The 27,591-nt window shown below is 36.0% G+C and overlaps 1 protein-coding gene across 10 annotated transcripts in view; it reads left to right on the top strand.

The window, feature by feature from the left end:
• The window catches only part of PDLIM5 (PDZ and LIM domain 5), a 225,187-nt gene that overhangs the window by 128,113 nt on the left and 69,483 nt on the right, over window positions 1–27,591 (top strand). For 4 of the 10 annotated variants that reach the window (XM_059665173.1, XM_059665190.1, XM_059665181.1 and 1 more), the window contains exons 4-8: window positions 1,793–1,835; window positions 3,436–3,854; window positions 14,332–14,349; window positions 14,614–14,786; window positions 15,404–15,440. In XM_059665173.1, coding sequence (XP_059521156.1) covers window positions 1,793–1,835; window positions 3,436–3,854; window positions 14,332–14,349; window positions 14,614–14,786; window positions 15,404–15,440 — 690 coding nt within the window. Of the gene's footprint in view, window positions 1–1,792; window positions 1,836–3,435; window positions 3,855–7,758; window positions 7,776–12,046; window positions 12,062–14,331; window positions 14,350–14,613; window positions 14,787–15,403; window positions 15,441–15,988; window positions 17,099–27,591 lie in introns of those variants that run through there. The other 6 variants (XM_059665246.1, XM_059665230.1, XM_059665237.1 and 3 more) reach the window with 6 other exon arrangements.

Here is a 27,591-nt window from a genome sequence, read left to right as displayed (position 1 = left end):
TTCCTCTCACTTCCTCTCTGAAATCAAACATATATATATATTTTAAAGAAACATCTGGAAAAAACTAAGGTTTTGGTTTTCATATATATATATATATATATATATATATATATATATATATATATATAAAATTTTTTTCTGTGCATTTTATTCTATTTGTGAACATGTTCTTTTTCATAAATAGTTTTTATGTTGCTAGAAGAGTTTAAGGGTCCAGATGTAAAAATGGGATACCATCTTGTCTATTATAGCAAACTGTTGGTAATGCCTTGGGTGTTTTTAATATAGATCCTTTGTGATTTGCAGCCTATTGTGAAATTTCAATGAAAGGAAGATTCCACTGTTCTGTTCTGAACTTGTTTCCTTTGCTTGTTATAATAACCCTATGAGCTAAAAGAGAAACTTGAGAGTACGAATGGAAAGTCTGTCTGAGAGTACACATGGAAAGTTATGCAATTGTATAATTCTATATACCAGTAACCAAGTGTTAGCATCTATTCTGGCCTCTCATTAGGTTAGCCAGTTATTCAGTCAGTGCTTGCCCTAGCTAACCAAATTAGATATTGGAAAAATCAGTTGCTGCTAAAAATGTTTGGAGTTCGTTACTAGGTTATACTCACAGAGACCAAATATCCTTTGCTGGCATCTTCTTTCTCTATAAGTAAAGCAATCTCATAGTTTGTAGTTTAAAATGATCACTCATTTACTTACTATGGTTACTTTTCTTGAATTTTGCACTTCATGACTTGTCCTCAGGCTTGTGTGATATAGAGGAGCCCAAGTGCTTCTGGCATTATTAAACATAACATGTACCTTTATACTGGGTAAATAGCCTTTCAATCATTAAAACCCCCAATCATTGAGTTACTATCCTTGACTACAGCCAGTGTATTGTAATATATAAGAACTGGTGGCCTCAGCTCCATCCTAGTAAGTAATTTATTCACTCTAACTTTGAAGTCCCTCATCTAAAATATCAGGATAATAACTTTGGTTATTTTTTATGATTGTATGAGATAATTCCTATAAATCAATTATTGCTACTATTAATCCACACTAACCAAAGGAACGGTAATAATACAAAAACATATATTAAAAATAAACTAATTTGGATTTAGAAATAGTCAAGTCTATAGTGTACATGGGTTTTTGTCCTGCTTTCTTGCTCTCCTTTTTAACACTCATTCATGGCAGGCACAATACTGATAGAAACAAATGGTACATGGTCATCACCTTCATTGAAATTATAGCTTAAAGGAAGAACTTACAGTTTAGTTTCAGCATAACAAGTAAACTTGCATAAGCAGATAAGAATCTGAATACAAAATAAATATTCATTTGGTGACTCAGTTCAACCTCAGTTTATTCAGTATCTTCACAAAGAGGCCAATATCCTATGGATGGCTCATGGATGTTAGGGGAAAAGGCAGATACTATTGGAGATTATTCAGATGAGATGTTTTAGAAGCCACTCAAGGATCAAAAAGTCACGTTTATTATCCTTGCCCTTTAAAGATAAAACATAAGTGCAGTAGTAAACATGATTGGTGTTTGTCTTTCCTCATTTGAGTGTGTAGAGAACTAATGAGTGTAGGGGTATTATTGGATCTTGCAGCATTTGAGTTCCGTAAACTAATTAGTAGACTGTGAATAGTAAAAAATAATAAGTTATAAAACTGTAAATTCTGATGATTTAGTATATTAAGGTATATAATAATATGAATCCCATTAATAAGTTTGCAAGTTTGTAAAAGTTCATGTTTTTTATTTTTTCTCTCCTTTTCTCCCCCAGAGCATCTGCTACATCCAGGCCGGAACCAGTACCTGTTCAAAAGGTGTGTTGCTAACCTACTATCACTAGGGTACCATTTTGATAGTCCCTCCCGAACTACTATAATTTCCATTCCTTTCTCAGGCCATACTGACAATGTACAGTTTCAGTACAGTTTTCCTTACAGTTCTTTTCCTTTAAGGATGACGGGAAAATGGAAATCAACACATACAGATTTACCATCTTTCTAATTATACTTATATTTTAAAACATTTTCCAGTATCAGATATTATTAATAACTTATATACAGAATTTTTACATTACTTTTAACTTGCCTGTTTTTATTCACATATTCTAAAGATAATAAATGTTTACTAAAAATGAATATTATAAGTCCTTAATCTTATTTTATTCATACTATTAATAAGTTTTAAATTATATTTGCTGAGTATTCTTGAATTAGGTTGTTGGCAAATGCCTTTTTTCTCTCATCTGTATCCTCAAATTGTCCCAAACCATTATTCACATACATCTGCTTTATGCTGTTTGGGGATTTCTCTTAATTTTACTTGTTCCTTTCTATCAAATTACCTACTGTATTGGTTTACTGAGGTACTAAGCTACTTTTTCCCGTCCGTTAGATTTATAATTTTTATAAGATTTATTTAGATTACCTTTGCTTTCTTAAAATTAAGTATAATAGACTTGCCTTTGTATGCTTTTAAAAATTTTTATTGTTTTTGTTTCAGGGTGGTAGGATGAGTAGGGATTTCTTTAATTTTTTTTAACTTTATACTTGCTTTGGAATAGGGATTTGTAAGCACAAATTCTGTTAATTTTAGGGAGAATTGATCTTTCTTACTAGTTATTTTTTTTCTTTGGCTGGTAGCAGTGAAGAAACATCTAAGATCATTTTTTCCCTCATATAACTATTAAATATTTATTTTGGAAAAGGGAAAGAATTTTATTCCTTTTTATTTCCTGAATGATGTCTCAAACACTCCAGAGAGAGAAACTGGTGGATTACAGGTCAAGAAAAGGATTGATTTTGTTTATTTACTTGTGTGTTTTATGTTGATTTTTAAAAAGCAATTTCTTGATTCAAAATAATTAATTAGAATGTGCACATTTCTGAGTTAGTTGAAAACAGTCTTATTCCTTTTTTGTACATGAAGAGTTAGAAATGTGCTGCTGCTTCTGCATGAATCAAATGATTGTACTCTGGAGAGTAATTAAACATGTTTGAAAGATGGAATTATAATTGAGACTCTGGATATTTTAAAATAAACATTTTGGTTAGCAATGTATTATTTATTGTGAGGAATTTGAAATTTTTTCCTTTGGACTATGTCTAAATTGACATTTATGATGGCCTTTAGGCTTTTTGATAGCTTTCCTGCTCCATTTTCTAAATATTTTGAAACTCCTTTCATTTTTATTTTAAAAAATGTACTCAATGTGTGCATCTGTGTTATGCATGTTGGGAACAGTTAGCATGCATGTTATGCTATATCAGCTTAATTGGTTTTATCTGGAAACCTATAAAGTTTGAGCTGCTAACCTATTGTGTTTGTCTTTTTAAAAACAAGCTGTGTTCTTTTAAGAGAATCTGGTTTGCATGTATCTGGTGTGTTTTTGTATATGTTTATTTTTATTTTACATAGGGAGAACCTAAAGAAGTAGTTAAACCTGTGCCCATTACATCTCCTGCTGTGTCCAAAGTCACTTCCACAACCAACATGGCCTACAATAAGGCACCACGGCCCTTTGGTTCTGTGTCTTCACCAAAAGTCACATCCATCCCATCACCATCGTCTGCCTTCACCCCAGCCCATGCCACCACTTCATCACATGCTTCCCCTCCACCTGTGGCTGCTGTCACTTCTCCCCCATTCGCTGCATCTGGACTGCATGCTAATGCCAATCTTAGTGCTGACCAGCGTTCACCTGCATTGAGCGCTGGTAAACCTGCAGTTAATGTCCCACGGCAGCCCACAGTCACCAGCGTGTGTTCCGAGACTGCTCAGGAGCTAGCAGAGGGACAGAGAAGAGGATCCCAGGGTGACAGTAAACAGCAAAATGGGTAGGTGGCCAAGGGTGCTTTCTGCTCTTATCAAAACTCTTCTTTCAGGCAATTTCCAGGAAACAATCTAACCACCACCCCCCTCCCCCCCCAAATCAGCTGTTCTTTGAAAGAAGGGAGATGACGTTTTATTTGCTTCATTAGCATGTAGCTTTATATTACATACATACTGCAGTTTCTGCAAAGCAATGATAGGTTAATCAAAACCTAATTATGCATTTTGACATGTTATGAACTACGTAACATATGCTGTAACTCTTTTTGTCCAAGTCCTGGCACAGCATTGAGCAGCTGGCACTTATAATGCAAGGCAAATCTTACATCTTTCTTCCTCAAAATTTCCATCCCTTTATTAGTCACCAAAAGTTTAAAGAGAGTGGTTGCAATTCTGTCAGTTTATCAGCTTATGTATCATACCCTAAGTAGAAAGGAAATGAGGAGTTTGTGAGAAGCTTTTTTCCTAGGAATTAAGTCTTACAAAGACAGAAATCAAAGTTTTAACTCATGTCTGTGCCTGATGCATTAGCTTAGGTTAAAATGCAAGCAATGTTCTTTTCAGGTAAGTTCATGCTAGAATTTAGTCTTTAAAAGCAAACAGTAATGACAAAACAGTAATGTCCAGGGATGCATGTAAAACTTTAGAAGCAAATTAGAAGGTATTTTCATTGTAAAGGTTTTTCTAAAATGAATGGGCACTAAATATATGTTAGATGTTTTTGAAAATCTATTCCTTATAATATTTCCCTTTTGAAGTTTGTTTTCAACAGTCTTTATTTATAGATGGTCATTTTATTCTTTGAATTCAATGATCATACTTTAAGCCAATAATTTATTTGATCAGATTTATTGTGGCAAAAATTTACTTTAAAAGGAAAACACAGGGAAATAATCTGCATGCCTGATTGGTTTTACCAATGCCAGTTCCCAGGAAAATATAATTAAAATAATTGAGTGGATAGGTTCTTTCTGAGATAATCCCTTCCGAATGGTAATTCATGTAATGAAGGGACTGTGCTTTGGGTAGCACTGCCACCATGGCAACCGTGGGGCTTTGAGAAAGAGGTGGCAGGTTTCCAGGCTGCTGCTGAGAGAAAGAGCAGGAGGAGGTCTGTAGGAACAGCTACCGGGCCCTACATGCAGTTCTGTGGCTGTGGGTGGCTTTTTAAAGTTTTGATGTATATATTGCGGAAAATTAGTGTTCTTCAAAGAATGTTATTCTTTCATGTGAGGAAGAAAAATAGTATGTAGTGTTGAAGTGTGTTTGGTTGTCTTTTTTTTTTCTGTTTGTTTTAAGACTATAGATTTTAGAGTCATCAAAGTACATACTCTGAAAAGACAGACGCTGCCTTTCAAATGCTGGTCCCTCAGAAAACGAAAAGCAGAAATTTACTACGTTTATTAAATTCCAGGTTCACTAGGAAAAAGTCTACTGAAGGAAATGTTTGAGCTAAAATCTTTTCTCCTTATTAACACATCTTGAAATTTTATATGAAAGTCTTCCTAATGGAAGATTGTAGAGGTAAAAGCAAATTGAAGTTATGGAAAAATACTAACTTTAAAGTATATGAAAATACCAATGTTTAAATTTTGTGGTTTATAAGTATAGCTTTGATGATTAAACTTGAAATGATTGAAAGCGTATTATTTTCAAACTGAAACTGTAGGCAGTGGTATAGTTCTAGGACCTTTATGGTGGCTTCTTAGTCAATCGCCATGTGATTACTGAGCACAGGCCTGGTGTCCAGCACTGTGCAAGATTCTGGAGAAAAGAGATCATTATGCATTTTGCATCTTTAACAAGCATCATTTGCAAATGGGTGTATTTAAAAATAGCTTGATTTCACATGTTGTCCAGATGTTAGGGCAATGAAAAGTTGATTATTCTGAACACAAAGTGTGGTGTTTGAAATTCTAAGACAAATTTGTAGTGCCCTTTCTCTTACTACATTTCGATTAAAGAAATAAAAAATAAATCACACACTTGTCAGTGATGTGTCATTTTGAAGGGTAGATGTTTTGTGATATTGATCAATGCATTTCTACATCAGGTGCCAAACTGTTTGTTTTTTAAATTACTGTCAGACATTTTACTAATTATGTGATTATTAAACTTTCCATATTTTTATAACGTTACAAGAGATTTGCAACAAAACATTTTCAAAGTTGAGAATTGTTACTTTCTTTTTATTTAAAAGACTAGGGGCCGGGTGCACGAAATTCGTGCACTGGGTGTGTGTGGGGAGGGGAGTGTCCCTCAGCCCAGCCTGCCCCCTCTCACATACTGGGAGCCCTCAGGCGTAGACCCCCATCACCCTCCGATCGCCTGATCGGCCCCTTGCCCAGGCCTGACGCCTCCGCCAGAGGTGTCAGGCTTGGACAGGGGACCCCCATCTCCCCCTGATCACTGGCTCTGGCCCCCGCTCAGGCCTGAGGCCTCTGGCCCAGGGATCATGCCTGGGCAAGGGGACCATCATATCCCCCCAATCCCCGGCTCAGCCCCCTGCCCAGGCCTCATGCCTCGGCCAGAGGAGTTGACCCTCATCACCCTCCGATCACCAATCACCGGATCGGCCCCTTGACCAGGCCTGAGGCCTCCGGCAGAGGTGTCAGGCCTGGGCAGGGGACCCCCAGCTCCCCGCGGTTGCAGGCTCCGCCCCTGCCCAGGCCTAACGCCTCTGGCCTAGGTGTCCGGCCCGGGCAGCGGGGACCTGCAGCTGCAGCGACCCCGCGATCGTGGGCTCCGCTTTAGGCCCAGGCAAGGGACCCCTAGCTCCCGGGACTGCCAGCTTCGACTGTGCCCAGCTCCCATCGCTGGCTCCACCCCTACTTCCTGCTATCACTGGCCAGGGCGGCAAAGGTGCCTGATTCTCCGATCATAGCTGGGGGGCAGGGCAGTGGCGGCCCCAGGGCCGCCTTTGCCCTGCCCCCCAGCTCTTAGCTCCCCCCTGGGTTTCCGATCACTGTCAGTGGCAGGGGGCTTCTTCCTGCTTTCCCTTTCGCCTCCCTGCATTGTGCCTACATATGCAAATTAACCGCCATCTTGTTGGCAGTTAACTGCCAATCTTAGCTGGCAGTTAACTGCCAATCATAGTTGGCAGTTAATTTGCATATAGCCCTGATTAGCCAATGAAAAGGGTATCGTCGTACGCCAATTACCATTTTTCTCTTTTATTAGATAGGATACTATAGACCAATAATAAAAAAATTAAGAGTTTATAGGATGTAAAGCTCAATTCATGTTATCTTTTTCCTCAAAGCAAGAGGTCTTAATTCTTAAGTGATTTAAAAAAACTAGCTAATTTGCCAGTTTGATAGACATCTCATCCAAATTTATATAGGATTAGTAAACATCAGGTACTAACAAGCGCTTATTAATTATGTACCACTACTGAGAAATAGTTACTCATCCTATCTAATAATATGAAATCTATGATTAAGTTGATAGTTTCAGGGCATTTCTTAATAATATGATGTAAACATTCCTGTTTCTTATAAATAATAGTGAACAAGGCACTTGAAGAAATGTTTAATCTTTCTTTAACATATAAGAATTATTGGACTTGGCTTGCTGCATTTTTTTTTCTTTCTTTTTTTTTTTTTTTTTTTTTTTTACCACTCTCTGTACTCTACTTAGAGCAAAATGAGACTTATCTTCCAAACTGGAAGATACGCTGTTTTGCATCAAATAGTTTAAGTGATTTACTTTTTCCCCTTCCATATGCCCTTGCATTATAATGGCCGCTGCTTTCAAGGTAAGTCTTTCATGTATTCTTATTAATTTCAATTTCTTTGGACTGTAATTTTTCCTAACAGTTCCTATGTGGTATTTTGAAGAACCTGGCCTTGAGAGACACAACATATAATGATATGGTAGTAATATTTTAAAATTCTTTTCTCTTTGCAGAAAACACAAGTGACAAAGTTAGTATCTACATTACTGGAGAGGAAATATGGTGATTTATATATGAGTAAACAGCATGAATGCCCAAATTTTGCAAAATTAAGTTAAATTTTGCAAAAGAGCTATACTTTAGAATAACCACATTTGGTCTTTTCAATAAGTATGGTTTGCATTGCTATGTGGTGGTGACTTGTTTTATAGTAATAAATATTAGTGTTTGACTTTTGCTTTAAAATATATGTGGGGTTTGCTGTGTAATGGCTAAAAAAAATGCTTTGAGGAATGGAATGCATATCAGTCTAGACCAGGGGTCCTCAAACTACGGCCCGCGGGCCACATGCAAATACAAATATTGTATTTGTTCCCATTTTGTTTTTTTATTTCAAAATAAGGTATGTGCAGTGTGCATAGGAATTTGTTCATAGTTTTTTTTAAACTATAGTCCAGCCCTCTAATGGTCTGAGGGACAGTGAACTGGCCCCCTGTTTAAAAAGTTTGAGGACCCCTGGTCTAGACTGCTAGAGGACAAAGTAAAGGTGGAGAGAAAGCAGAAAACATATAGCACTAGTATTGGCATATGTAATACTGAGTTGATTTCCAAATTTATATAACAAAACAAGTGTTTTCCAGGCAAAGTCTCTTAAGAACATTTTTGATTTTTCAAACAATGATGCTGGGAGGTTTAAATCTCTCTCTGTGCAGTTATGTGTCCCTGGATGATAGAAAGTCTATACATCTTTTAAATTATTTAAGAGAAATAATTATCAACTTATTAAATGTCGTAGGTAGTGGGCATAGACATTGGAAATCACTGTAGTATAACTTAAAAACCTTGCTATTGTTTGTTGGTATTGACAGTAAACTGGCTGTGATTACTAACTTTCAAATAGATTAAAATCACATTAGATTAGAATTTAAAATATTTTCTTGTTAAGTTATAACTATTCTGAGTTGTGCTGAAATTTCTTTATCATTACTCTAAGAGAGTAGAATTAGAAATATGGGATATCTTAGCCACACTCGAGAATTAACTATTGAATTATTAGAGCAACTATATTCCAGTGTAGCTTTGGTCTCGCTAATTGAATAATTTCACATTATATACACAAGAAATAAAAATCCCCAAACCCTGGTTTACTTTTTGTAGATTTAAAGTTAAATTCTTATGCATAAAGACTTTGATTAGTTACTAGATTCCAGTGGAACAATTTGACTTTAAAGGGGGGAAAATGGGACTTGGAAAAAGAAATTTAAGCATTTAGGTTAAATATGTATTTAAGATTCAGATTTAGATGACTTAATTTATTAGGTATTATTGTGCATTATGCTAGGTGTTTCTAAATGCATATGTGATTTGATTCTCATTTAAACTGAATGCTGAGAAGTTACTCAAGTTTCTCAAATCTGGCAGCTTGTAAGTGATAGAGCAAAGATTGGAGCCTACTTCTTTTGAAGTCAAATTTTGGTGTAACTTCCTCTATATCACCTGTTTGTGAACTGGGCTTATTTCTGTTACTTTGAATTCATATTTGTTTTTAATGATTATAGACTTGAGGATAAATTGACTGAATTGAGGCTATATGAGTACCTAATGGGCATAAACTACAGTTGGGTTTGATATCACTTTTTTTAAATAATGAGCATTTGAGGGCTCTATCCTAAGAACACACTTGTATTTGTATAGTTTCAGAGTGCCTTCAAATAAATATGTTAACCATATGCCCTTACAACGAGACTGAGATAGAGAGAACTTGCAGTCCATTTCACTGTTAAGGAAAAAGGCTTCTATCTGTAGATTGCAGCTTGCCCAGGGCAGAGGGGAAGTGGGCAGCACAGCCAAGGTAAAAAGCCAAGTCATCTGACTGCCACATTGGCACTGTGGTGTATGATGGGCTGTTCTACTTGGGCAACTTTTCTAAAATGCATAAAAATACTTGGCATATTCAAGTTGGCATCTTTACGTTGAAAGCAATCAACCCTCCATTTGCTGCTCCTCACCACACAGAACATCCTCCCCAACTTCATGTTGGCATACAACTGTTTTCTGGAACTTTATAATGTTTAGTTATATATCTAAAATTCTACTCTGTTGAGGGGAGGTTATTTTGAAAAACTATTTCCCTACTACTTAATACAGTAAAGCAGAGGAGGGAATGCTTTGCATTGGGGCTAGAGAAGAATAAATATTGATAAACTATTGAGATCAACTTACTCCTGCATCCCACCCCATTCAGTGAAACTCAACCTCTTTTGAATTTATAAAACTGACTTTGATGTTTGGAAATATAGCCACATTCACAGTCTTAGTATTAAAACTGGTAGGAAGTTATTCTCACTATGTTTACAATGAATTATTAGTTACTTTGACTAAAACTCTATTGTGGAACGATTGATTAAACAGTGTGTTGAAAAGCTAGAGTTTAGAGTTTATCTTCTCTGTCCTTAATGGAATATATGAATATACAGTTGACCCTTGAACAACATGGGTGTGAACTGCACAGATCCACCTATGTGCAAAATTTTTTCAATAAATTTATTCAGTTGACTCTCCTTATCCTTGATCCACGGTTGGGAACCATGGATGTGGAAGGATGACTGCATGTATTGTTCCGCACATTTTATATTAGGAACTTGAACACCTGTGGGTTTGGGTACCCAAAGGGGTCCTGGAACCAATCCCTGGAGGATACCAGGGAACAACACAATTCTGGGGACTCAAAACATATACTCGTATTTTTACTGCAGCAGGGGGGGCAGGGGAGATGGTCAGCACACCTAACCCTCACATTGTTCAAGGGTTATATTTTTTAAATGATTCTGTTACTTAATAGGCTATGTGAGTGGATTATGTTTTGAGGTTTTCCCTCTTTAGATGTTATTAATCTAGGTCAGTGGTCGGCAAACCGTGGCTCACGAGCCACATGTGTCTCTTTGGCCCCTTGAGTGTGGCTCTTCCACGAAATACCACGTTCAGGCTCGCAGGTACAGTGCGATTGAAACTTTGTGGCCCATGCGCAGAAGTCGGTTTTCGGCCTGGGCGAGTCTATGTTGAAGAAGTGGCGTTAGAAGAAACGGGGGTGGGGTGGGGGGGGGTGGTGTCGGTTGTTCGGGCAACGGAGTCGCAGAGCAGGCGGGCCTCGGGGAAGTACATTGTTTTGAGGTACATTCGCTGAAGTCGACCCCTTCCAACTCTCCCATCCACACTTGTCTATCTGAAACAAGTATACAAGACGAGTGTGGATGGGAGAGTTGGAAGGGGTCGACCTCAGTGAACGTACCTCAATCAGATTGAAGATGTTTTTAGCAAAGGCCAGCTTAGGAGTACCCTAATTAAGTTAATAACAATGTACCTACCTATATAGTTTAAGTTTAAAAAATTTGGCTCTCAAAAGAAATTTCAATCGTCGTACTGTTGATATTTGGCTCTGAGTTTGCCGACCACTGATCTAGGTCCTTTACTATGTAATATCAGACATGCTTTTCTGGGTAAATTAGGTTGTTGGTAAAACAGAACTATGGAGTTCCTGAAATTCAGTTCTAAACTTACTGGGATTTGCTTGTGAGTGAGGGTAGTAGTAGTGATGGACAGGGGAGAGTATGAAGATTGAATAATAGCCCATTATTTATGACCTTCTGAGCTTTCTGTATTTTTCATCATAATTACCACATTAAAAAAGTTAAGAAAATGTTCAAATAGTGCATAATTCCTAATTCAGGATAATTTATGTGTGATTACACTTGCTATTACTATATACTACTTATATTATGTAAAAGTGATTTTTCTCCTAATCTCTTTGATTTAAAAAATGATTCTAAAACAATTTGTTTTCACATCTTACATCTAGTAATTGTTTTATTCTGTGCCTTTTGTTAGGAATATAATAGGAATTTGGATTCATAATGAAATGAAATTTATAAAAACCTAGACATTTAAAAAAAATAATGTATCTTTCTCTCTTGGTATTAGTAACTTGAGACTTGAATTATCAATGATATATAAAGTATTTTTCAGTGTTTTGGGAAACAAAAACACAGATAAGACTGTTGTCCCAATAATAACAGTGTAACAAAAAGTTAGTTTTTACTAACATTTGTTTGTGCTTACATGGTTATTTTGAAGCATGATGCTTGTGTAACATCTTTATGTAAATTCATTGTTTTGAATTTTGTTATTTCATTTTTCCCTTTTCTTCTTTTTCTGGCCTCATCTTTGTCGATTTTACATCATCCTGGGAACATCAATGTCTTCTGTATCACATTTGTATGTGTGTGTGCATTATTTCTCTTTCAGTAACCCTGGCACCGTGTAAGTACCTAATCTGTGGTTCCTTTTGTCATTTTCATCATTGTCTCTCTGTGACTTTCCATCTTGCTTTCACCTTAACACCACCAGCACATTTTGATAATATCTTTTCATTGCAAGAATTTTCAAATATGTTAAGGAGCTCAGGAACATGTTTTTCATGCTAGAGAACTTCATATGAATCAGTGGGTGTGTTTACAGCACCCACACTTCAGTTAACCCTTAGGGAGATAGATAAGTATTATACACCATGTATATTGTTGTGAGAGTTGTATTTCCAGCCTCTGCCATTTAGTATTTTTTAAAAAGATTTGAATAAACTTGCTGATTTTTAATGTCTGTATTTTGAAATAGTTTGCTCTTGCTAGTTAAGTTTATATTCTATCCCAAATACTTAAAAAAAATAAAATCATTGAGATTATTCTCTTTTTTAATCATAGTGATCAGAGTTCTAGAGCAGGGATCCTCAAACTACGGCCCGCGGGCCACATGCAAATACAAATATTGTATTTGTTCCTGTTTTGTTTTTTTACTTCAAAATAAGATATGTGCAGTGTGCATAGGAATTTGTTCATAGTTTTTTTTTTAAACTATAGTCCGGCCCTCCAACGGTCTGAGGGACAGTGAACTGGCCCCCTGTTTAAAAAGTTTGAGGACCCCTGTTCTAGAGTTTCAAAGCTTGAAAAAAACTAAATGAATGTTTAGAAACTTCATATCATTTTAACACAAGATCTTTTCTGTGGTGAATGTCACAAAGTATCCAGTTGAGTCACAGCTAAAAAAATATTCTTAAGCGGTGTTGTTTACTATTCTTGTTGTCTTAATTTTACACTCTTGTTTTATATTTTTATAGAACAAACCTTTTATAGATTATATAATAATCTTATACCTGAAGTTGGTGCCATTTAAGCATAAACTGCAATCACTAATTATAGAGAAATTTAAAGCTATAAGTTTAATACTAAAATAAAGTTATTCAGGTAATTGCATAAGATAAAGTATTGTTTCCTTAGGAATTTATATCTGCCAAAGACTGTGGTTATGAAGTAATCTATGCCTATTATTTTTTAAATTTTGTTTGTTTTAAAAAGGATTAGGTTTTGTTCAATATTAGTAAAAGATGTTTTAGAGATTTCATTTCTGGTATCTTAAAAATTTACCATAAATTTTAGTAGGTATTACTAATTTTGTATATAAATACTTTTGATGCTGTTCCTTGTATATGCAGATGACCCATAGTTTTAGAGCATGCATAACAAACAATTATTTCGGTAATAATAAAAGAAAATAGTATGAGATAATTACTGTTAGGCACTGTGGAAAACACTTTACATACATTATTTATTCCTCAAAACAACCCATTAAGATAGATATAGTCCCCATTTCTCAGATGGGAAAAATCTAGACTTGGGGAAATTTAATGACTTGCATTAAACACACACTGAGTGGCGGATGTAGTACCTGCACTTTTATCTTCCTGGTTTTAAAGCCAGTGTTAACATTACTTCTATCATGTTCTTCACTGGACAGAAACACTTCTAGTGTACTGAGACAGTTTTGATAAGGTTCCTTAGGGTAAAGTGGTAAAGTGTACTTTGTAAATTCCCCAATATTTATGCTTTATTACAAGAAAAATTAATGTTCTTAGCAAATTCTGTAGTTTACAGATCCCGTTCACATATATTATTTCATGTAATCCTCAGAACAATGTGACTTTGTATGTGATATTCTTGTTTATAAATGAAATCAGTTAGTCCTAGTGAGATTGACTTGTCCAAAATCCCACCTCTGAAAAATCATAGAGCCAAGATTTACATGAGGGTCCTTTGATAAATATTTTGTTGGTTTATCATATACCATAACTCTTTTTCACTATGCTGATTCTGCACACAGTCTTATTAGGGATGAGGGGTATCTCTCTGTACACAAGAATGAGAAAATAACACTTCTGTCCCTTTCCAAAATTGTGTTTGGAATTGCAGGTTTAGCCTGTACTAAACCATTCTTGTTTCGTAGGCCTATTGAAGACACGATCATTTAATTTTGTGAAAGCTAATACATTTTAGCAGCATATCGGTGTTTATGTGAATGTAGTGTATATCTGTGTGTTTTTAGGCATTACATGAACAATATAAGTACATAATTTTAAATTGTTTTATTTTTACTTCTGTGGATATTTAAATTTCTCTTTGTTTCCTTCTTTTCTTAATCTTCTCTTTTCCTTTTCATGTTGGAACTCTCTCTTCTGCTGCCTTCTTCTATCACTTAAAAAGGAAAACCCCACCTAAACGGTAACCTTCCTGTTGAATAGTTACTTATACTATTATTTTATATTAGCATATACGTACCTTTTTTTCTATTTAAAAAACAATTCCATCTACTTTATTTTAAAAGGGTACTCTTTAAAAAAATTGAAGCTGTGTAGGCTTGCAAAAGCAAAATATGTAAAAGGAACACTAAGGATTAAATGTATGCATTATAAATAATTTGGCAGAGAATATTTATCCTTGATATAATTATAAATTTTTCATTCATTTTTTCCTTCCTAATCCTAGCCCACCGAGAAAACACATTGTGGAGCGTAATACAGAGTTTTATCATATACCTACTCACAGTGATGCCAGCAAGAAGAGACTGATTGAGGATACTGAAGACTGGCACCCAAGGACGGGCACAACTCAGTCTCGCTCTTTCCGAATCCTGGCCCAGATCACTGGGACTGAACATAGTAAGTGAATACCTAGATGAATTTTCTTTTCTACAGAGAAGTAGCATTTAGACAGATAAACAGTTATTAGAAAACAGTAATTTTCCTGAGGCAGTTTGCTTTTAAATTATGCCATACATAATATGGCTATTGTAAATAAGAAATTAGCCCAGGAGAGTTTCATTGAAAAGTGCAGAAGCAGCAGTAATAGTAGTACTGATTGTAGTATATGACCAGTGACAAGATGATACAGAAATTTTTTTTTAGTGGCTCTGGGCAACTTGACCATTTGGTATTGATTGGTGCATGTAATTGCTTAAATCAGCAATTTCAACCCTTTTCATCTGATGACACCCATAAACTAATTACTAAAATTCTGTGGCACACCAAAAAGTATGTTTTTTGCTGACCTGACAAAAATAATAGGTATAATTTTGATTCATTTACACCTGGTGGCTATTTATTGTGTTGGCTGTCATCATTTTTTTATTTGACAATCTAGGTCAGTGCCCCTGACTAAATAGTCAGGTATTTCATGTTTTAAAAATTCTGTGGCACACGGGTTGAAGATCACTGGCTTAAGAGATTTTAAAGTTTAAAAGACAAACTAATATTGCATATTGCTTATTATATTTCAGTGAAAGAAGCTGAAACTGATAATACAAAGAAGGCAAAGTAAGTTGTCCATTTTTTTGGTAAATTGAATGAATGCTTTCCTTTCATGAATGGTCTCAGTTTGTCATTTGCATTTGCAAGTGTAATGGTATGGCATTTTGTTTTTGCAACCAAAAGCTAAGCATTTAACTGTGGTGCCTTTGTGGAACTTAAATATACAACTTACAGATTTCATAATTAGTAGATATTATCAGGATTTTATGTCTAAAGTTTATTTAGTATTGAAATAAGTAGGCGGAAGGGTGTGTTTGGAGTGCTTTTTTAACACTGTAGTCTGTGAATGAATTCATGTGATCTTGCAGTCACTTTATTTTGGGCATAAAAATGGATGTTTCCAAGAGAGGGCTCTAATGGTTAATTTTTTTATTTAAAAAATGCTCTCTACACTTAAAGTCTTTTGCTCTTAAATAACACAGCTTTGTGAAATTAAGCTTTAGAAGGCATGTTTTCTGCATGATGAACGAAGTGTAGAAACTTTGTCTTGCTCTTTCTTACGACTCTTCTATCACTTTTCTTTTTTTCTTTCTTCTTTTTTTCTATTTCCACAGGGAAAAGATACCCCTTCACGTGTTTAGTCCCAAATACACAAAATTACGTGACTGGCACCATGAAGTTTCAGCACGTGCTCTTAATGTACAGTGATTTATGAGCTTTGCCCCCTCAAGCAGCCAGCACATACCTTTTCATTCACTTTTTCTTTTCTCCAACTTCAGAACAAAATCTGTATTAAATTTGCCATAAGAAAACAATAGGACCTTTTCTATACTTTTCTAACCATTTCCTGCTGTTGTGAAAATAAGGAGGATGAACATGTATTGTGCTAGTCGGTAGCTCACAGATGTTAAACCAACAGAGTCTATTAAAGAACTAGAGCCGTTTAGTGGATTTACCTGTTTCCATTGTTATCAGAGTAGTAACCTTGGAAAAAGAGTTATTTTCATAGGTTGAATTGGGTCAGTCATTTGAAGCAGAGGTGGGTGAGCAAATAATGTCCTTGTCTAATTTGGAAAATAGTTCCTTATGGTACTACCTTTCCTCAGATTACTTTTAAGTTAATTCTTACATAATGTTCAGAGTGGGTTGTGAGTTAAAACTAGAATTTATTAGAATAGATTTCATTATAGATTTGGGTATCTTTTAAAGCAGGTAATTATAATATAGGATGGCTACATAAAGAGGAGGAAGCCCAGATTTGGCTCCCCAAAAAAGGAAAGAAGAGATTTCTGCCCCTCTTTGCAATGGGGAAATATACACTGTTTGTTTGGTTTGGTTAATTTAAAAAAATCATATTTTCTACCAAAGGAAATATTTCTAAGCTGGTGGATATAATTAGGATATAGACAACTTCTAGGCATTATCTAGTAAGTGATAGAAAATATAGCTTTGCTTTGTTTCTAAATCAGAGGAGTAAACATAAAATGAATTGAAATATGAATGATTCTTTCTGAGATATCTGAGAAACATTTTACTTAGTGATATAAACTATTGTGTATTGCTGCCATTCCTAGTAAGCTGTTTTGCAGTACATTCAAGCTAAATATCTGACCAGAAATGCTTTCTGTCTTGTAATATAATGTATAATATTATTAGGTCTAAATGCAATACTAAATGCATTTTGAAGTTTGGAAAAGTATTGTAATAAAGTTGCTTTTAACTTAGCTTTGTACCTTGTTTTCTGTTTCCTTGAAGCTGATAACAATGCCAACCAAGATTTGTTATAATGTTACTTGGGTAAAATAAAAACTTATCATGACGTTTCATTTGGGAAACCTTTTTAATTCTGTGAGGTTAATAAAAGGTGAGTGTGGAATATGATAAAGGCCTCTATTTAAACCCCCCCCCCCCCCCCCCAGAATTGTTACATTATTTAGCATATCTTAAGTATCATAGACTATGGCACAACCTAGATTTACTCTTTGTGTGAAAATGATTACTGAAGGATCTTGCCTGAATTCAAGGTTCTATTTTAATTTTTTCATTTACTTTAATGTTACCACTGACTAGGACAACTGCCTGATAATTTAGAGAAACTAACATTAATTTCAGTTAGTGATTGATTACTATCTAAAATTTGGCCTGCTCAATGCATTTAAAAAATAATTCTAGGATTTATCTATGCTCATTTCCGCTCTACTTCATAAAATATTAAAATGTCTTTCTTTTACTGCTTCAGTTCTTCTTCATATACTTCAGTGATTTTATCATCCTGACATCAATCCCATTTATGACTGCGTGTCTGGCCTCTATAAGAAATTAGGTGTAGGTTTTCCTATACCTAATAATGCCTTATTGATCTCAAAAGATGACGTTTGAGAAAAGATAGAATCAAATTCTCATGAAAATTAATTGTGTGGGTAGAGTGAACATAGTATTTTTCAGTAAGAACCAAACTTCTAGAATAACTACAGAATTGAGAGAAAGAACTATTAGGAGAGTTTTTAGGTAAATAAAAAGAACGTTTCCCTAATCAAGAGAAGAGAATTGTGTATAGAACTTTATAACTTGAAATAGGTGCAGATGAAAATAAGAATGTAATACCTTGTCTAGCTAAAAACTAAGTATTTTTAATGTCGCACTGAAAGTATAAACTTAGATAAATGGAATGGTCTGTATTGGAGTGTTAGGATAAATGTTTAGCCAAGATCACAAAGGACATTCCACTTGACCCTGTCAGAGGTTGAATTCTGAAACTCAGTTAATCTTCTGGGACATCTTATATTCCTAGCTTAAAAACTAGCCAACAATTATAAAAGCTTCTTGCAAAAATATTATTGTAAGACTAGTGGACTAATGTATAGCTTGTTTCTGTTTGTCTCTCTTGTACAGACTTTCTTTATCATAGGCTTGTTTTTTAATGTAAAATTGGGAAGTTACTCTTAAGAATTTTCAACATATTTTTCTTAAAAATTTTTAACATTCAGATGATGGAATGTCTCCTATACAGTAGTTTTATTACCTCAAAAAATACGTTATTTGTGGAAACAGAAACATATTCATTTTGTGCAACATTATGTCCTTTAAGAAGATTCAGATTAAAAATAACTAAGCTTGTTTAAGGAAATACTATTAAAATACTAGCAGTCCCTGTTTTTATTCAAATTTATTCAGAAATATAGAATGAATTGATTTCCTCCAGACAAATAATTTTGCAGTTGTTGTGTTTCTAATGTGTATTTAAAATTCTGTAAATCATAAACATTCATTTATGAGGTGTCTGCATTCATTTTTCCACATGAGTAATTATTAAATATTTAAATACCAAGCACTGATATGTGCCTGGGATTCAGTAGTGAATAATAGATAAATATATGAACAAGATAATACGAGATAATTGTGCTACCAAGATAATAAAATAACATAAGAGAAATTTGGTTTAGGCAGGGAGGGAGTACTTAGATTGTATGGGCCTCTGAGGAGATCACCTTAGTGCCATCACCTGAGACAGAAAAAGGGGTCAGTCATGTGATGTCTTGGGGGTCAATGTATAAACATAAAGAACAGTGTGCCCAAAATGCGGCATATGAGAGGAAGCATAATATGAAAACATGATATTTATGCACATAAGAAAAGAATTTGTATTCTCATTCCTAACCATGGCATTTTATTTTTACTTATTTTGAAATTGGAAGTTGTCTTATTATCATATCCAGGCACTTTCGAGTAAAATTAGAAAATGAAGAATCAAGCAGATCAACCAATTTGCCAAATAAACTACATACACTCACCTTGGTAGTGTCAGCCCTGAACATAGTAATCATTTTAATGCTTTTCCCATTGAGATCCATTGAAGACCTAGAAAAAGCAGGCATTTAATACAGTATATGTTGGTAATATGTATGTAGGGAACAGAAGTGTACAAAAAGCCATTTGAAAACAAAACATTCATGTATAGAAATTTGATGTATAATGCTATATTCATAATTAAATGATGAACTTGACAATTAGTACTCTCTTTTTTTATTTTATGCTCACCTGAGGATATTTTTCCATTGATTTTTAGAGAGATTGGAAGAGAGAGAGAGAGACAGAGAGAAATATCGATGTGAGAGAAACCCATCAATTGGTTGCCTCCTGCATAAGCCCCGACCAGGGTCTGGGCTGGGGAGGAGCCAGCAACTGAGGTATGTGCCCTTGACTGGAATCAAACCTGGGACCCTTGGGTCTACAGGCCGAGACTCTATCCACCAAGCCAAACCGGTTAGGGCAGACAATTAATACTTTTTATAAACTTTCCTACAATTGTTTGGACACATACATTTTGTTTGTGCCATTAAAGAATATTCCTTAAACCAAATAAATACTTCCTTTCCAAAATAGACAGTCACATTTATTTTATAATTTTCTGGTTAGAATAGTGGGAAAAAAAAACCCCAAAAAACAGGGAGTGATAAGTTCAGGGTTTTAGACTCAGATTTGCAACTGACTGACTCCTTTCTGCCCCTGAGTTTCCACTTTAAAATATGAGGTTAGAATCAGTGGTGGACACTGTGATGCAGATACTGCTTCAGTTGAGGATTTGACACCACTCCTGCTGGGTGAGTAAGGGGTATGATAGTCTTCCAGGGTCAGCACCTTCACATAGCACCTCCTGCAATACTGGAGCCTTCGTGGAGCTGTCCAACAGCAGTGACCTGATTGGAGAGAGAAGGAGGTTAAAAGCCTGGTCATTTCCCCCAGTGATCCCACTACTAGGAGTATATCCCAAGAAACCAGAAACGCCAATCAGAAAGGATATATGCACCACTATGTTCATAGCAGCACAATTCACCATAGCTAAGATTTGGAAACAGCCTAAGTGCCCATCAGCAGATGAATGGATTAGAAAACTGTGGTACATCTACACGATGGAATACTATGTTGCTCTAAAAAGGAAGGAACTCTTACCATTTGCAACGTCATGGATGGAACTGGAGAGCATTATGCTAAGTGAAATAAGCCAGTCAGAGAAAGATAAATACCACATGATCTCACTCATTTGTGGATTATAGAGAACAACATAAACTGATGAAAAGGGACAGACCCAAAGACTGAGAAACAGCAATCAGGCTATCAACCCCCAGAAGGAAAGTAGGGGAGGGCAGGGGTAAGGGAAGGTAAGGGGAAGAGATCAACCGAAGGACTTGTATACATGTATATAAGCCAAACCAATGGACATGGACAACAGGGGGATGGGAGCATGAGTGTGCGGGGCGGGGGGGTGGGAGTGGGGGTTGGGGGTTAATGGGGGGGATGAGGACACATTTGTAATACTGCCGGGAGCCGGTCCATCCTTGCTGTTTCAAGGGACCTGGCATATATGGCATACGGTTCTTAATATGTTTGCTCACCTTCTTGGCGCTGTGTTTTAACCAAGGTCACCTCTCCGAGAAAGGTTGAATCCCCAGGTAGGGATTTTTCCCTGAAGTTAGGGAGGGGATGAAACTCCTTAACTAAGTGCCAGGCGGGCAGTTAATCAATTTAACTACAAACAATCATGCTTAAGCTACATAATCTTTACTCCCTGGAATGGAGATAAGAAACGCCCTAACCTTTGTAATAGAGATTGATAGGATTGAATCAACTGGTATAAATACAGATGCAACAAGACAGCGACACAGAACTCAGAACACAGAACTAAGGACACAGGGCTTGGAAGACAGGACCAAGAGAGACAGAGCCTAGGCACAGAACCTACACAGAACGTTCTCTAGGGACAGAAGAACTTCGCTGGCGAGAGCATGCCGGAGGATCCTGGACAGGGACTGGCCTCGGAGCCTGGAGGCGGAGCCTGGTGAGAGAGCATGGCAGGGGATCCTGGACTGAACCTGACTGCGGAGATTGGCAGGAGAGCCTGACTAGAACCTGGTGACTGGACCTGCCTGGAGAACCTGGACAGAACCTGGCTGGAGATCCTAAGCAGAACCTCTCAGGAGATCAAGACCAGAACTTGGCTGGAGATCCTGGCTAGGCTGCTGATCAACTGAACGCTGTCTCCGTGTCATTCCTTCTTCGCCGACTCCGTCCACACCTTTGGGGACCCCTGGACCTGCTGGGGCTGGACCCCGGCATAATACCGTAACTAATAATTAAAAAAACAACAACAAAAATAGCGTGGTCATTTCCACCCAGGTAGGGACAAATTAGAAGGGTCATTCTATCAGTGGTTCTCAACCTTCCTAATGCCACGACCCTTTAATACAGTTCCTCATGTTGTGGTGACCCTCAATTTCATTGTTACAAATTGAACATAATTAAAGCATAGTGATTAATCACAAAAACAATATGTAATTATATATGTGTTTTCCGATGGTCTTAGATGACCCCTGTGAAAGGGCCGTTTGACCCCCAAAGGGGTCGCGACCCACAGGTTGAGAACCGCTGTATCCAACGTTTTCTCTTTTCCATTCCCTACGGGTATTTAATAAGCACCCTCCATGCTGAACTCTGTCCTGATTTTGCTTTCTGGAGAACCTGATCTGCAACAGAATCATAACCTTTTAGATCCCCATTGGGACCTGGATTGCGTGGGTTCTCTTCAGTGTGGTTCTTGTCTTCATCTTCTCATCATTTACTCTGTCTTGGTTACCTGTTCCTTCTCCTTAAATCTTCAACTCAGATCGCAAACACCATTTAGGGAAATAAGTGAAAGAGATGATATCAGGTAAGTCAGCCTGAAAGTTATATGAAGTCAAAAGGAAAACATATTTGTTGATTGCATCAGAAGTATCCTGGAGTAATGAGTATGTAAAGGTATTTAGAAATCAAATAGAGTCAGGGCTATATGAATGAGTCAGTGAAATGGGAAGCTTTAAAATAAAACATTAGGATTTACTCTGAGTAAATGTAATGATCACTTGTAACTGGAAGGCAGCACCTAATAAATTATTATAATTTTGTATGTTATAATTTTCCATATGCAGCATTTTAGAATCAAGTGTATTAGTCATTTAATCGTCACTTAATACATTTTATTTGAGCATCTCTGCTGTTTTCTTCACATCCTTTAAAGTTTACCTCTAGTTCTCTGGGAAGAGATGCTGATGCTGAGTAGCCGTTGAGAACGTGTAGATAACACAGATATGATGAGGCCAGGAGAGTGCTCCTGAGGGACTAGGGATGCTAAATATAATGCTCTGAATCAAATGCCAGTGGTGTGACACTGAGAACGGCACTGAGTGGGAATGCTCCCTCTTCCAAAGGTTTCCTTGTTCCTTCCTAAAATGCCAACCACACACTGTCACCCACAGTGCACCACCCTCAACAGTAGAAATCTTTTCACTTCTGAAGTTATATACTATATTATTTTCACCCTTTTTTGGCACCTCCTTTTCTAATTTGTTTATGGATATTTGTCTAATAGTATAAACTGGGAAGAAAAGGCATTCTAATATGCATGGTATTTCTTTCTGGATGCAACTATAGTTATGCAAGTAAAGCTCTGTACATTAAATGTATAATTCCATGTATATAAATGGAAATTTATTAGAAATGTATATATAAATACTAGAGGCCCGGTGCATGAAATTTGTGCACGTGGGGGGGGGGGTCCCTCAGCCCAGCTTGTGCCTTCTCACAGTCCGGGAGCCCTCAGGGGATGTCCAACCGATAGCTTAGGCTGTGGGGAGCCTAAGCCGTCAGTCAAACATCCTTAGCGCTGCTGCGGAGTTGGGAGAGGCTCCTGCCATCGCTGCTGTGCTCACCAGCCATGATCCCGGCTTCTGGCTGAGCGGTGCTCCCCCTGTGGGAGCACACTGACCACCAGCGGGCAGCTCCTGCGTTGAATGTCTGCCCCCTGGAGGTCAGTGTGCATCATAGCAACCGGTCATTCTGCCGGTTGGTCAATTTGCATATTAGCCTTTTATTGTATAGGATAATATATGAATATATAAAAATATAAATTCAGTTTGAAAGTGGGTGTTAGGATTGTAAGAGTCATCTCTGGTGAACTACTTAAATTAGAAATGTACTGTATAAGCTCAGGCTGCCATAACAAGACACCACAGATTTGGTGGCTTACACAACAGAAATTCATTTTCTCACAGTTCTAGAAGGTAGAAGTCCAAGATTAAGATGTTAGCAGAGGTGCTGTGTGAGGCCTGTCTGGCTTGCAGATGGCCACCTTCCCTCTCCGTGTCCTCACGTGGCCTTTCCTCTGTGCACACAGAAGAGCTCTGGTGTCTGCCTTTTTGTACAAGGACAGCAGCCTTACTGGATTAGAGGCCTACTGCTATGACCTCAGTTACCTTTAATTACCTCCTTTGAGGCCCTCTCTCAACATACTGTCACATTGGGGTTAGGCTTTCAGCATATGAATTGGGAGGTGGGGCATTGCACACAATTCAGTTCATAACTCCAGCTGCCTTTCCATACTAATACTCCGTTTGGTGGATTAGCATGTAAAACAAGTTTTCCTTAAGTAGAATCACTGACTTGGACTTAGTTGGAAGCTTTGTTCCTCTGCTCTGGTGCCTCTTTTCTTACTTTGGGGGCAGGTATTTGTCTCCCTAACCTGAGTATATAAGCTCTTTGACCACAAGGATTTTAGTTATCCCACCATATTGGGCACTAGTTAGCACTAAAAAATGGCTCTACTGGTGCATAATTGCATATTTCTCCAATCCCTTAATTGTTGAATTTAAAGGAACTTGTTTACAGCACAGTATATACAACTTTTAGTTGAATATAAATTCCGTATAAAGTCAAATTTTCATTAAAATGCCAACACATTAATATCTACACTGAAAGTAAAGTGGAATAATACCTACGTTGTTTAAAAGGAGAATTGTTGTGCTTTGTGCAACCTAATTGCCAAACGTTGACACATTTCCCCTGATGGTATCTGTTTGTTAAATAGTCATGGAAGACTTTTTAAAAAATTAAATGAAATTTTGTTTTTGGATTCATCTTTCTTTGTGTTTTTTGTCTCTTTCAACATGAATAGCCCAGTGACTCCTGAGAGGAGACAATACATGACTCATTTTAGAAACAAGTATATGAGAAGTTTAGTGCTCTGATTGGATAAACCAATACAGATAATTTTATCATTTCAAGGAAATGTTTGAAATTGAGTCTATTTTACAACAGCCGTATTATTAGTAACCTACTAATAATGGAAAGCTAATTAATAATATATGGCTTACCAGCATAGAGAATTATGGGAGGCCTTAAAAAAATTCATTAAAAGATAATTCTTTTAAAAACATATACTTCGGCCCTGTTCAGTCTCCAGTCAGGGTGTGTAATGGAGGCAACTGATGGATATTTCTCTTTCATATCGATGTTTTCCTTTCTCCCTCTGTCTTTAAAAAAGTCAATAAAATAAAAAATAAAACATATTCTCAGGTGAGGGTTAAAAAACATGTTTGTAAAATACATTATGCCCTAGCCAGTGGGTAGAGCGTCAGCCTGGGGACTGAAGGGTCCCAGGTTTGATTCCGGTCAAGGGCACATGCCCGGGTTGCAGGCTCGATCCCGAATAGGGGGTGTGTAGGAGGCAGACGATTAATGATTCACTCTCATCATTGATGTTTCTCTCCCTCTTCCTTCCTCTCTGAAATAAATAAAAATATATTTAAAATAAAATACATCATTGTCAAGCATCATACAATTTATTTTAAATTAAATGGTGATTTTTTTTTATCTCACCCTTTTAAGAGTTTTTACTACATAGGAAAATATTTATCTAATAAGCAGATTAGATTAAATTTTTTCATGCTTAGATAGGTCTATATAAATAAGTATATGGTAGAATTTTTATTTAGCAAAAATGTATATTATCATGATGAAAACATACTTTTTATGTCTTTTAAATCTTGTTTAAGAAATGATAGGTTCTACATATATTGTGAAAGAAAAAATGATAGTTTCTGATTTTTCATATGATACGGATTTGCAATTTTCAAAGATTTAAAATACTCATCAAGGGAGAAGTGACTGCCTTTCCTTTCAGTAGAAAAATGGTTCTAATCCAGTCACCAGTTACATTACACAAAACTGAAACAGTTATGGGGAAAAAATATCCTCTTACAGGCTATCCCATAGCACTAAATAATGCCTGTATGATTTCTAACTGAAGGCTATCAGAACAGATCTTAAGTGACTTCTTGAACAGAAACTACATAAATATTTCTAAACATACTCTTTTTACAGTAAGTTTTTAAAAATTTGTGGCTGTTCACAAATAACATACAACCCACATAAGATAAGTGAATGAAGACACAGTTTGCTGACCTGTGCCATGTCTTTGTTATTGCTGTGTTTTACAAATGTATTGCGCTCTTGTTGCATACCCTAATTAAGACTCATACCATTTGAGTAAGTTACCTAAAATTACTATCCTTTATAAGCTATGCAAAGAAATCACAAATCATTCCCTAGTCTCATATTCTTACATATTTTCATGAGGTAAGAATTTAACAATTGAATTTGTCCCGAAACAAAGAACACCAATCCTTTCACAGAATAGTCTAATTTTATTTATTTATTTTTGTTAATCCTCACCTGAGGATATTTTCCCATTGATTTTTAGACAGTGTGGAAGGGAGGAGGAGAGACAGAAACATTAATGTAAGAGAGAGACATGGTTGCCTTCCTCACATGCTCCGACCAGAGCCAGGGATCAAGTCTGCAGCCGAGGTATGTGCCTTTGACTGGAATCGAACTCAGAACCCTTTAGTCCATGGGCCGATGTTCTATCCACTGAGCCAAACTGTCCAGGGTGCATAGTCTAATTTTTAAAAATAAAACAATATCAGCCAAATAGAATCTCTTAGCTGATATTATATAGCACATTCCTGCATAGTATGTTCACAAACCTGGAAAAAAACCCACAAGCCAAAATAAAAATGGGTATATAACCAAGTAATAATTTTGTCTATTGTGAAATATGGAATATTTGTAATTTACCTCCTTTCATTTTTTTTCTGGTAGATTATACTATGCAAAAGCTGGTTTTGTGACTATAATGTAGAGGTCGCCATCTACTGAACATAAATAATTACTACACTTTACTTCCTTATGAGAGTAGTACTTTAAAATTATTGAAGCAAGAAACATAGTTCCTATTTACCATATATATTTTCACACAGCAGTTGTTTAATTCTCTGCTTAATTATGTAAATGCTCATGTACGTTTCTCAAATTAAACTGGGAATACTATCACATAAAGATTTTTTCACAAAGATCTGTGTTTGTAATATGCAAAAATTGACTTTCATAGTCCAGAATAGGCACTAAGTTTCCTAGAAGTTTTTCTTATCAGGTCAGTAACACTTCTTTTATAATGCTGTTTGGATAAATTCTGTCCACTTTACCTCTAGAGAGAGAAATAACACAACAAAATTATTTTATTGAATTAAACCAGAAAATAAAAGGAACTCTCCTGCTTGACTAGAACTCAATATTGAAGGCACCTCCTGCAGTTTACTTTTTTAAATTCAAAAGAAAATCACAACTTAAAATGAATTAGGAACACTGATATTAGGCAATTTTTACCGTGATGGAAGGCTTAATTTTCTACTTTTTGCCACTATTCAATTTTACTACTTCAACCACATTGAAAGTTTCAGAAACTCAAGTTTTTCTACCTTTATATTTGTGAAAATGTGTTCTAATGTTAAGATTTTTATAAAAAAATGGAAATATTACATAATATAGTATAAAACCTATGACAGGTGTGTATATTTTGGCATCTTCATTTTTCTTAGTCAAATTAAAGAACTACTTCAAATTACATTAATCTTAAAAGCATTCTCAGCTGTCCATGTCTCCTCTTTTGTATTTCTCTCTTTTTATATCTATTAACAACTGTATGCTGGGTGCCTCTTCTATGTCCAATTTTATTGATGGGTGTTCATTTCCCAGATGCACCTAATTAATTACTCCTGAAATGTCTGTATTTATTTCTTTAACCAGAAGACTGTGTTAAAACTAGGATGATACTTCAGCAATTTCTGAGTTAGTGGCACACATTTATTTTGTCTTGACATACTTGAATTTTTTATCCCAATATCCTAAGTAGTTCATAAGAAAAAAAGTGTTTGAGAATATTTCTGAAAGATTTTAATGGCTTCAAGTAGTTGTATATCACTGCTTAGATAGTGGGTAAATTTGAGGGTTTTTTATTTTTTTATTATTTATTTTTTTTGGCATTTATTTATTTATTTATTTATTT

Source organism: Myotis daubentonii, chromosome 1 (genome assembly GCF_963259705.1).
Source record: "Myotis daubentonii chromosome 1, mMyoDau2.1, whole genome shotgun sequence".
In the NCBI taxonomy this organism is placed as follows: domain Eukaryota; kingdom Metazoa; phylum Chordata; class Mammalia; order Chiroptera; family Vespertilionidae; genus Myotis; species Myotis daubentonii.
This window is presented reverse-complemented; position numbering and strand designations above follow the sequence as displayed.